Raw genomic sequence first — 11,930 nt, 5'->3', positions numbered from 1 at the left:
AAGTTTTTTTTGTAAAGGTAACAATGGTTATCTCCATTGATGTGGGTGATTTTTTCCCCCCAGTTTTACCTGTGAAAATGGTTTGAAGAAAATAATTAGTTCATTAAAAAAAAAACTGCCAAATGTATTAGATTTATGTGCAATTACAAGTAAACTGAGTAGTATGGAGATGCCTTAAAACACTAAAAACAGAGTTACCATATGATCCAACAAACCCACTCCTGGGCATATATGGGGAGAAAACACTAATTCAAAAAGACACATGCACCCCAACATTCATAGTAGCACTATTTACAATAGCCACGACATGGAAGCAACCTAAATGTCCATCAACAGATGACTAGATAAAGAAGTTGTGACACATACACAGAAACACACACACACACACACACACACACACACACACACACACACAGGAATACTACTCAGCCATAAAAAAGAATGAAATAATGCCATTTGCAGCAACATGGACGGACCTAAAGATTATCATACTAAGTGAAGTAAGTCAGAGAAAGACAAGTATCATATCATTTACATGTGGAATCTTAAAAAATTACACTAATGAACTTATTTACAAAGCAGGAACAGACTCACAGACATAGAAAACAAACTTGTAGTTACCAAAGTGGGGAAGGGATAAATCAGGAGTTTGGGATTAGCCAATACAAACTGCTATATATAGAATAAACAAGGTCCTACTGTATAGCACAGGGAACTACATGCAATAGCTTGTAATAATCTATAATGAAAAATATGTATGTATAACTGAATACCAGCTACATACCAGAAACTAACACAACACCATAAATCAACTATACTTCAATTAAAAAAAGAAAAAAGTAAACTGAGTAAAGGACAAGGACTCTCCTCTGAATAAAGTGCTTGGCCTTAATGATACCTACTTTGTCTGCTTGTATTTTTATTGATCACTTGATTTCTTACCAAGGTATAAATAGATGAGGGTTATGGAACAGCTCATTAAGTGAAGTCTCACTGTATACCTTTTTGGATTCAAAGTTGAGAAAAAAATTAACTACTCCACATGCACTTTTCTAAATATAATTCCAGAGGTAATTCTGTGATATGAAATGCTTTAAAACCTGTCCTTTACAATCTTGCCTAAATGAGGAGATAACACAGGCCCTGTAGACTAATGTGGTTATATCAAGCCCAAGTCTAAGCAAAACAAAAAATATCACAAGTAGAAAACACAAACCTTTCAAATATTTGGGCCGAAGACTATTTTTTAGGTTTCTCAAGACTCGTGAACCCTAAAGCTTCAAAATAAATCCTTTCTACATTTATGAGGCCAGCCAAAGACAGCGTCTGATTGTTCAAACATACACAGTTGACCCTTGAACAACATGGGCTTGAAATGCACAGGTCCACATGCATAGATTTTTTTTTTTCTTTTAAACACACACTGCAGTACTACATGACCCAATCCAAGGATGCGGAACCATGGTATATGGAGGGCCAGCTGTAAAGTTACGCTGATTTTCAACTGCTTGGAGGGTGGGTGCCACTAACCCCACACTGTTCAAGTACGTGCTATACTAAAACTGGAAGCTCAAATAAATCAAACTGGGTCTGAAAAGTTAGGTTAAAGGATTATTAAGTTTCCTAGGGCTGCTTCAACAAATTACCACTAATTTGGTGGTTTAAAACAACAGAAATGCCTTCTCTCACAGTTCTGGAGGCCATAGGCTGAATTCAAGGTATTAGCAGAGCCATTCTTCAGTTGAGGCTCCAGGGAAGAATCCCTTCTTGTCCCTTCCTAGCTTTTGGTAACACCTGGTGCTCCTTGGCTTATGACAGCGTAACTCCAATCTCTGCCTGCCTCCCTTCTCACATGGCTTTCTTCCTTTGTGTGTCTCTGTGTGTCCCTTCCTCTACATATAAGGGCGCCAGTCACTGGATTTAGGACCACCCTTAAATCCAAGATAATTTCACCTGGAGATCCCTCATTAACTACAACTCAAAGATCCTGTCCCAGAAAGGAACCAGATCAATTATTTATTGTAATTAAAACTATGTAAAAGGCTAATTCTCTTGGGGGAAAAAAAACCCCCACTGAAAAAAAAAAAAACAAAAAAACTCCTTAAATTTGAAATTGTTTTGTGCCTTCTCAGTAGAAAATGTCCAATTAATTTAATTGTGTCCTTTTCTCAGTAGAAAGTATCCTATTACATCATCAAGAAATTCAATCATTTAAAAATTCTAAAATGCATGTAAAGAGTTCAATGAAAATGTTTTACTATATAAACTGTTTTCCCAAAGGCTGTTTCTCTCCTAGTGTTCCTCATCACGGTGAATGCCTGCTCCGACAACCGTGTAGCTCTGGCTACAATTGTTGTCACATAACCAACCAACCCATCATCAAGTCCTGTTGGCTCCTTTAGAATATACTCCAAATGCAACCAATTCTCATTCCCTCCACCACCAACAGCCTAGTTTAAATCACCATCATCTCTGGCCAAAGTGAGCCTTTTAAAATGTAAATCTGCTTTGTCACTCCTGTAAAACTCTCCAGTGACTTCCATCACAGATGCGACAGAACCCAAAGTTGTCCTCTTCTCCTGGCTCCCCTCCTTCTCCCCCTCCCTCAACCACACAAACTCCCTTTCATCCTGGAAGGTACCAGGCACACGCATCTTGCTGTTCCCTCTATTTGTTTCAGGTATTTCAAAGGCTGCACCTCTCTCTTTCATCCTTTCTCTGCTGAAATGTCATCTCAAGGAAAGGCCTCTCCTGACAACCCTACCTAAAGTTGCACTTCTGGCCATTCGCCCTTTACCTTTCTGAACTATTCCTTCAGATAATAAGAATCTGACAATATATTAGCTTGTTTTTTTATTTTTTCCTAGTGTCAGCCTCAACGCACTAGAAAGTAAGTTCCATGAAAGCATATTGGTTCACTGTCATACGCCCAGCACTGAAACAGTATCTGGCACATATCTGAATGAAGAATATACCTAATTTTAAATGACAACAATAATTTGTTCATATATTCTCCCTTTTCGAATATCCCCTCCTCCACTTTGTGAGGAATATTTTGACAAATATTTCCCCCAATTATTTCCCATTCGTAATGCATTTTTTATTCTGGTTGAAAAAAACAATTCCCAACAGAAGTTTCTCTACAAGTTAAACACTATCAATAGAGACAAGCAGTTGCCTGCCATTAAATGGGATGGGAAAGAAAGAACCAGAAAGCAAAGAGTCCTCCGATCTTGACACCATTCTTTCCAACTACTCATTTCTGACTTTCTCCTTCCCACACTGTCAACAGGACTCCTGCTTTACAAAAACACAATGACTCTTCTCAAGAATGGTTTCATCAGTCGTTAGGGCTATTCTGTCTGCTTTGCCCATCTTTCCCTTGAACACTGTCCCAAAGTAAATCCTAAGGAACAATGTTTCCTAGAGATGCTAAGAGACACTGAAAAGGGTCAAACAGATTTAGGAAAATCTTCATAAAGCAAAATTGAGCAAGTTTTTTTTCCCGTAGAGGACTCTTCAGAATCTTAACTATGCTAATGTGCACTATAAATCTCTGTAACGGAAAGAGTATCCACTATAACACAAACTTATTTTTTAAACTCAAACCTAACAAAATTTTTCTTTCAGTCATTTCATTCATTACACCCTTTGCTCCTGGCTATCTCAAAAATTCTGGCAGCCTGGCTTACGGAAAACACCTTTTATTTTGGATACCAAAGAAGGCTTAAAAGGAGACTTGTTAATGGATTTAAATTATAATTAAGATGTTCACTGACTACAGGCTATTATTTGGGAGTCATTTTTTTGTAAATGGTCAAGAGTAACAAAAGTTAGTAAAATTACCAAAAATAGCATAAAACTGGGGTCAAAAGTATTCAAGTAATTTTCCCTCCATCCATATATCCCTTTTTATAACACCACTAGCCAAAACAAGGGTAAGATTAGAGGGACAGAGGAAACAAGTTTTGTTTTTAGCCTAAATATCATGTTTACATTTCTGAAGACTAATTATAGATATCAGATTCATAAGAAAACTGTATCAGCAGGATCACTTTAGAACATGATGAACACAAATTCACACCTTGTCTGATGCAGAAATTTCTTTCCTAACAATTCCTCTTTTCCTCCATCATTCTCCCGTGTCTCTGCTGCCTCCCTCGCCTCTAGCCTTTTATTGGTCACCTTTTTCACTCCTATCCTGTCGGTGCCAGCTTCCAACCTTGAAATTCATTCATCCTAAAGTTTGCAGAATATCTTCATAGATACCTGATGTTAGAGGCAGAAGTTGAACTAGTCATAGCCCTAACATCAAAGGAACTCTTGAAACTTAAGGGCCTGCTTGGAATACCGCCCAACTGCACCCTCCCTGTGAGACAATCAGTGCTACCTTCAAGCCCAATCCCTCAAGAATCCTAAATTCTTTGAAACTAAAAATAGCTCAGCTGTTGTCTCATCTGCCAGCAGATGGCCAGACTATTTTTAATTCAGGATTCTAGAGAGCAGGAATGGATCAAGCTAAGCTAGGGCAGCCTGGAGGCCCTCACTCTGCAGAGTTCTGTGTTTGCTGCAGAAAGCTGTAGTGGGGCAGGTACCAAGAGAGGGCAACCTGGAGCTGTTCTTGGGCTTGTGGGCGTCACACTGATGCTAACAAAATAGGTGTGAGGAGGTTTCCATCTTTTGTTTTTGAACCATTCTTTACTTCAAAATAAAGTCTGAAATGTAATAAAAGTCTGATAATTCAATAAAAGTTTTAAATAATATGCTTTAAAGGTTTATTTTTCTTTTTGTTAAAATAAAAGTTCCTTTATGTAGTATGTTCAAGACTGGATTTTGTTTTAATAAGGTAAAATCTCCCTTAATCTAGGTAAGGCTTCCTAAAAGCTATACTTTATCAAAAAAAATACAGTTTCCTTAAGAACGTGAGATGAACTATAATTTTATGAGTATTAGTTACAGAAAACCTATTTGTAATGAACCATTATGTTAAAAGGTAACTGAATTAATTTCGAATGCCGGTGCTCTGATATCTACTCACACACCAATAAAATGACTTTAAAACACAAAAGGATTAAAAGTCTGGATATAAAAATACTATATAGTTTCTTGTTTATTGTCCATTTCCCTTCAACTCCATGGTATAAGTGCTCAGTAAAAATGGAAGGGGGTGGTGTGGGGAATGAATGCAGGCAGGTGTGTTTAGAAAGGTAATTTACAAACCAGATTTGTAAGGGTTTTAACAACCCCCACCTTTCTACCACTACCAGCCAATTTCCACCCACTCACAACCTGCAGATTAGGGATGACCAAACTAGGCCATTCCAGTTAACTTTCTATTCAGATTATCAAGAGACTGAAGTGGGCCTGGCCCAGGTCTTAATAATGAAGAGGAAAAGGGAGGTCTATAAAAGTTTCCAGGAATATATCTGGGGATACCACCTACTCCAAGCCATCACACTCTCTGCAAAGATAAAACGGGTTATTCCCATCAACTTATGTTTGGGTGATAATGTAGGCGAATAACTAGAAGGGAAGAAACAAAGATCATCAGGGATTAACTACCATTAACTATCAAGGAGATTTTGTAGAAGACTAAATGTAACCCATGAAATATGAGGAAAAAGCCCTACATCTCAAGTAAAGAAAGTACTCTGGTGCCTAGTCCCTGCCTGAGTAGTCACATTACTCTTAATAAACTTCTGCTAACTATATGAAAGGAGCAAAAAAGTAAAAACTGGCAAAATCTGAATTAGACAATTTTGGTACAGCTGGCACACACACTACAAGTCGTCCCAGAGTCTAGAAATAGCAATGACCAAACTATATCCCTCTAAAGATGCCAATCAAGATTGGCAGGAATACTCTCAATGCACAAGTTAACAGAACAGCGTGTCCACGTTCGTAGCACATTAGAGAGCACATTACTATCAATTCAGTTCAACATCCTAGTTTCACAGAGGAAACTAAGGTCCAGGGACTTGACTGCACTGCACTGTAACAGAACTGGGATTTAAATCCACGATCCCAGATTCCCCTTCCAGTGAGCTCTCTGTTAAAACATAACTTATATTAGCATTTTGGAGAGGAAATATGTGTGTGTGTGTATATATATATATATATATATATATATAAAAATAAATATAATCTATCTATATCTATATCTCTCTACACAACACACTCCGTTTCTTCAGTCTAATCCATACTATTTAGTATATTAAAAGTATGTTTTAACACAGAAAATCTGTTCTCAAAAACTAAAACTTTAGTTTGAACTCTTAAGTTCTTTAACCTGCAAGTTATTCATAAACCTACACATAACAATTCTTTTAAAATTTTCAAGAATCATTTCTTCCCTCATCCCACCCCGATTTAGTAATTATTCCTTTCAGGACCCAGATATAAATTCAATTTTTACCACCATACAACGTCTTCTCATACACCAGAAACAGTCTTTCACTTGCTACAGGAATAACAAAAGGTGAACTTCTAATCCACGAAGGGTAAAAAAAGCTAAACTTAAACTCCTGATATATAAAATTCAAAAAATTTTAATCAAATTTCTTCGATAATGTCTTTCATATCACTCTAAAGGATCCCTAAAAGGAAAAAACAGTACAGCTTATTATATCAAGTTAAAGACTTCTATTTATTTTAGTAATTAAAAGGCAAAGTTGTTTTTAAGCTATCCTGACCCTTTACTTTAGCACACATCTAAGTTATCCTGGAATGTTTTCTCCTTCCAGAATGCTTTTTTTCCCCCAAAGCGCACTTAACAAGCTTCGTTTTCTCGTCGATTGCATGTAATCTATTTCCAGTGCTATGAAATAAAGCGCAAGCATTAGAATTCATCTTTGTTTTTAATATCCTGGTATCTCCTAAACGATTTCATCCTTGGTGGATGCAAGAGATTTATCAGTGGTCCCTCTTTAACAATGCCTCATCTGCCTGCTATCGCTGTAGGTATTGTTTGGATTTAACCCTGCTATGGGCTTCATCACATTAAATCTCTTTCATCTGAACTATAAATCACAATTCAAGCTTGAGAGCAGCTGCCACTGTCTGGACATGTGGCTGGTGGGTGTCATTGTCCTTCTCATTTTCCCCATTTCAAACCCTCCCTTCCTCGTCACTAAAGCCACTTATCTAAAGGTCCTTTCCTTCCCCGCTTTTATCTCGCCACCCCCACCCCTTAACCTCAGGTCTTGTTCTTCCAGGTCAGCCCAGTTGGATACAACATTACTCTATGTTTTTCCTGTGGCGGAGGCGGAGAGATGTCAGAACAGGCTGCACCTCTTGCAAACCCCTTCTCTAGACTGTCAACAAGGGAACAACTTCAGCCTATCTTCCCAAAGTGCCACGCCAAACGACAAAGTTACTGAAATTACCATACGGCACCCTTCCCATGCCTAATTTTGACAAATCAGCTCCACCTCAATTTTCCAAGCTAATAAACAACAGCTCATCTTCTGCCTCATCACAAAGGGTGATACCCTGTCAGCACCGCACGATCCACCAACAAAATCTCCTCTTACTCTCAAGTCGATCCCCAGCCCTGCCGCGTTCCCGGAGCCCAGCTAACCGCCCTTCCTTCTCCACCCTGTCTCTGCCCCACATCCAGCCGAGTTACTGTCAACTCCAGCCGGATGGCCCAAAGCTTCGCGAGGGGCTCCCCGAGGTCAGCGGCGCCGGCCGGGGACAGCCCCCAGCGCCCGCCACCCAGAGCCGGCCGCCCCCCCGTACCCTCCCCCACCCCCACCCTCAGGCCTCCTCCCGGCTCACCTAACGCCACCTCGCACGCCTTGCGCAGCTGGGAGTGATGCGCCTTCTTCACTTCCTTGTCGGCCAAAATCTTTTCCAGGGCCCGGGTCAGGAACATGTTCTTCGTCTTCTTCCCCTCATACATGGACGCAGAGAAGGAGGCGGCGGCTCGTCCGACCCGCGACTCCCAGCGGCTGGAGGGGAGGAGGAGGTGGGGGAGGAAGAGTGGAGAGAAAGGAGAGAGGGTGGAGGTGGGGGAGAGGAGGCGTGGAGGGCAGCGGCAGGATCAGGAAGGGGCGGGCGAGTGCGGCCAGCTGCGGTGCGGACGGAGGGCCGCGGAGGTCTTCACCGCGCCCCGAGGGGCCGCCCCGAAGGGCCGCGCCTGTGGGAACTCCGCTTCTCCCGGCCCGGGGCTCCCTTCCTGGCCACCCCCCTCACTCGCCCCTCCAGCCCGGGGGAGGCGAGGGAGCCCAGCCCGACGGCCGTCAGCCAGGGGCCGAGGGACAAGGCGGCGGCTCAGAGGCCCGGCGAGAGCAGGGCTGCCCTGGCTACTGAGGGGATTAGCACCCGCCGTGGCCGCGGACTGGCCTCCATCACCGCCGACCTGCCCCGGCCGCCATGTTGGGAGGAAACGACGCGTCACGCAGCGGCCGAACGGCTGCAGAGGAGGAAGCGGCGGCGGCGGCGGTGGCGGCGGCGGCGTTGGCTGCCCAGAGCTGCCGCGGCGCCGGGGGGCGGGGGGCGGAGGGCGGTGCGGGAGGAGAGGCCCGAGCCGCAGCGCTACGGCGGCCCGGCGGGGCCTCGCCGCCTCCCGCGTTCGCCTGTAGGGCGGCGTGGGGCGTGGCGGGCGTCCTGCGGCGCCGCGCCGAGCGCTTCGGGCTCCTCCCGGCAGCCCAGCTTTGGCTCCGAGGATCCCCCGTCCCACCCGGGACCTCTGCCCCCCGCCGAGTGAACGGGAGTCCTGGCTCAGCTGCATCCACTTCTCCGACTTTCTGGAGATCGCGTCGGTGGGCACGCAGTCCCTGCCGCTCAAGGGGTCACGGAAACACCTGCATCGCCCATGCTCAGCTGCACTGTTTTCACCTGCCGCGCTCGACTATAAATTTCGTTACTGGCTTCAAGAAACTGCTATCCAGGACCGTGCCCTCCGACTACCTCAGGGAGAATTCTCTCTTGGGAAGAGTAGAACCAATGTGACAGGGACTCAGGAATGTTTCACTTTTTTCTTTTTTAATCTCTGTAGGATAAATCGGTAAACTCTGGATTTCAGATCCCTTCTGAACTGAGTCTAAAGTTAAGGGAACAGGTGAATTGATGAGGTCCTTTAGAGCTCTGTTTCTGCGCCTTTAATACTAAGACTCGTTTCAGGACGTGAAAACCAGTTTCAGAATATAAAAGCTTTAAGTACAGATAACCGCAGACACACATGTGACCGTGTCTTGCTTTAATACCAAAGAATAATTCAGATTTCTACGGTGTTTTGTTCAGAGTAGAAAATTATAAAGATTACCATTAAACTATACGTAAAGAATTTATTTACATAATCTAGGTGCACATCTCCGAGTTTAAAGGCTCTACTCACACTTGGTCCCAAATTGTTAGAATATGCCTCTCACAGTTCTGATCTATTTGATTACCTTGACTATGGACTTGTCCTAATGCAACCATCCAAACTCAAGAATGGACAGGCTGTGAAGTGACAAGATTTGGGTCAGGCTAAAAACCATGGAAACCTTGAAGGTGATCCTGAATTGAAGTGGACAAGTAGATAAATGTTTGAAACTTTCTTGTCCTGAGAAACATATCTATAAATTAATTTAACTCTAAAGACTATGTCTAGTTTCCTGGAAGTTATAGATTCAGTATACTAGATCAGACATAGTATTGATTTCTGTGTACACTCTCATGGATTGTAAACATTTTTAGAACAATCTCCATTTTTAATTGATCCTTGTTTCTTCATAATGCCGGTGTTGTGCCAGGTACTGTTCCAAGTGCTGGCTGATCACCAAATCTAGTTTACTCTTCTTCCTCAGTACAGAGGAAGTGTTGTGTTCCCTAGCCTCCCTAGCAGTTAAGTGTAGCCATCTAGATTTAGCTCATTAAAAGAAAAAAAAAAAAAAAAGAAAAATCTCCCATAAGCAATCTTCCATGCTTTTCCCCTTCAATGGCCACATGCTGAAGATGGCAGAGCTACAAGTAAAAGGAGCCTGGGTCCCTGAATTACCACTTGATGGAGAGTCATCTGATCAAGAAACTTTGTTTTGAACTTTACATGTGCAAAGTAAACTCGAGTTATGCTTAGCAGCTAGCTTTAGCCTAAGCAATACACTTGGCATTCATTAATGAATAACACAGACATAAATCTCAGCTCTTAAACAGAGTCTACTGCCTAGCACATATCACAGGCTTGTCTGCTTACTTGTTTATTGATTGGTTATCTGTTCCCTAGTGAGAGCAAGGACCTCACTGTCTACTCATTTCTGTATACCTAACATCTAGTATAGTCCCTGGCAGAGAGAAGGCCTTTGGTATAAACTTGTTGAATAGAAACTTGGATGAAAATGAAAGACACTGGACTAAGTCCGGTGCGAACCTTGCCCTCGTGGAGTGTACTGTATATAGGAGGGGAAAAGATAATAAATAAGTAAATCACAAGTGAATAGATAATTCCAAATGTGTTAAGTATGATTAAAGTGCAATGAGGAGATCTACTTTAGATTTTGGATTCAGGAAATAACATTTAAACTGAGGCCTGAAGGTAGAGTAGAAACTAGTCAAACTAAGTCAGGAAAGAACTCTCCTGGCAGTCCCTTGGGGTAGGGGGAAAGCTTGGCAAGTTTCAGGAACCAAAACAAGGTCACATGGCTGAACATTATCAAGGGGAAATGGTGCCAGTAAAGATAAAGAGGGAAGAAGGAACCAGATCATACAGAAACTTGTAGGTCATGTTAAGGGTTTGGGATTTCATCCCAGTAGCAAGAGAAATCTATGGAAGGGTGAAGTAGTGTGTGAAATGATCAAATTGGTGATTTATAAGTCATCCCTCTACTTTGTAGAATACATTGGAAGGGGACAAGAATGGATGTAGGCAGAACAGTGAGAAGATGATTACAGCAGTGCAGCGTGGCTTGGCCTACGGCCCAGGATCGTCATGCAAGGTTTGGGAGACCATGCCCCGCACAAAGGTAGCAAAGTAGGGCAGGGCTTCAGCTCCAGCGTCTGCCCAGAGAAAGGGGCTCCTTTTTCTAACTTGCATAAATGTTAGATAGACCAGTGGTATCTGAGTGATGGCCATGGACATGTTGCAAAGTGGACAGATTTGAGAGAGATATGCTTTGGTGGCAGAGTGGACAGAATTTAGCCATGAAGTGGAGTGAAGATAAGAGAAAGGAAGAGATCACAAATGAATGCCATGCTTCTGACCAGAGCCTTCGAATGAGTAGAAATGCACTTTGTGGGGACGGCCTAGACGAGGGTAGGAGTGTGTTTGAGGGTGAAGGTACAGTCTCCAGTTTTAAAAGAATCGACTCCTCTGAGACATGCTCTGACCCTCTCAGAAGGAATGGCCTGCACCCTCCTTTGTCCCAGAGGACAGTTCATCCTCCTCCTTTGCTGAGTCTAAGACTTCACCCAAAAGGTGGTGGTGATGGGGAGATTGGTGTGCAGTCTTAAGAGGTGGACATTCACCCAACTTGAAACTCACATGATTAACTCTTACCTCCCTGGAGCAAAAAATAGGGTAAGACTCTAAAATAAAGCTCATGTCCTTGGAAGATAAATAGACAATATTTTTAGTTGTTTATTCACAAGTATAGGAGAAGGGGGAAAGAGTGGGGTTGCCAGGCTCAGCCAATTTTTACACTAATATTTCTCTGTACATGTATTTCCTTTTATTTTTTTTATTATTGTTGCTTGGTGCTTATCCAATCTATTTAAATAAAAAATTCAATTTCAGTATTTACTTGCATTTGCCTCATTGTTCTCAAAACATTCAAATTCTATGTTTCTGAAATGCCTATCATCCTCTACATTTTAAAATATATGTCCCTTATACACAATTGCTTTGCTAAGTCCATTTTTGCCTCTGTCTGCAATCTCACCTTCCTATCACTTAATTACCCCTCTTCATTTTCCTTTTCGTCTATAACTTTGCTGTATGTTAGCTGCCT

At 42.2% G+C, this 11,930-nt stretch overlaps 1 protein-coding gene across 2 annotated transcripts in view; it reads right to left on the bottom strand.

Moving 5' to 3' along the window:
- The window catches only part of ARFGEF1 (ADP ribosylation factor guanine nucleotide exchange factor 1), a 98,463-nt gene extending 90,412 nt beyond the window's left edge, over positions 1-8,051 (bottom strand). Inside the window, exon 1 of one of the 2 annotated variants that reach the window (XM_032469941.1) lies at positions 7,780-8,051. In XM_032469941.1, the coding sequence (XP_032325832.1) occupies positions 7,780-7,903 (124 nt within the window). In that variant the 5' untranslated portion in view covers positions 7,904-8,051. The remainder of the gene's footprint in view (positions 1-7,779) is intronic. The other variant, XM_032469942.1, reaches the window with a different exon arrangement.
- Positions 8,052-11,930: the final 3,879 nt, after the last annotated feature.

This window comes from Camelus ferus, chromosome 29 (assembly GCF_009834535.1).
Source record: "Camelus ferus isolate YT-003-E chromosome 29, BCGSAC_Cfer_1.0, whole genome shotgun sequence".
Classification (NCBI taxonomy): domain Eukaryota; kingdom Metazoa; phylum Chordata; class Mammalia; order Artiodactyla; family Camelidae; genus Camelus; species Camelus ferus.
Note: the sequence above shows the minus strand (reverse complement) of the source record. Positions and strands in the feature narration are given on the sequence as shown.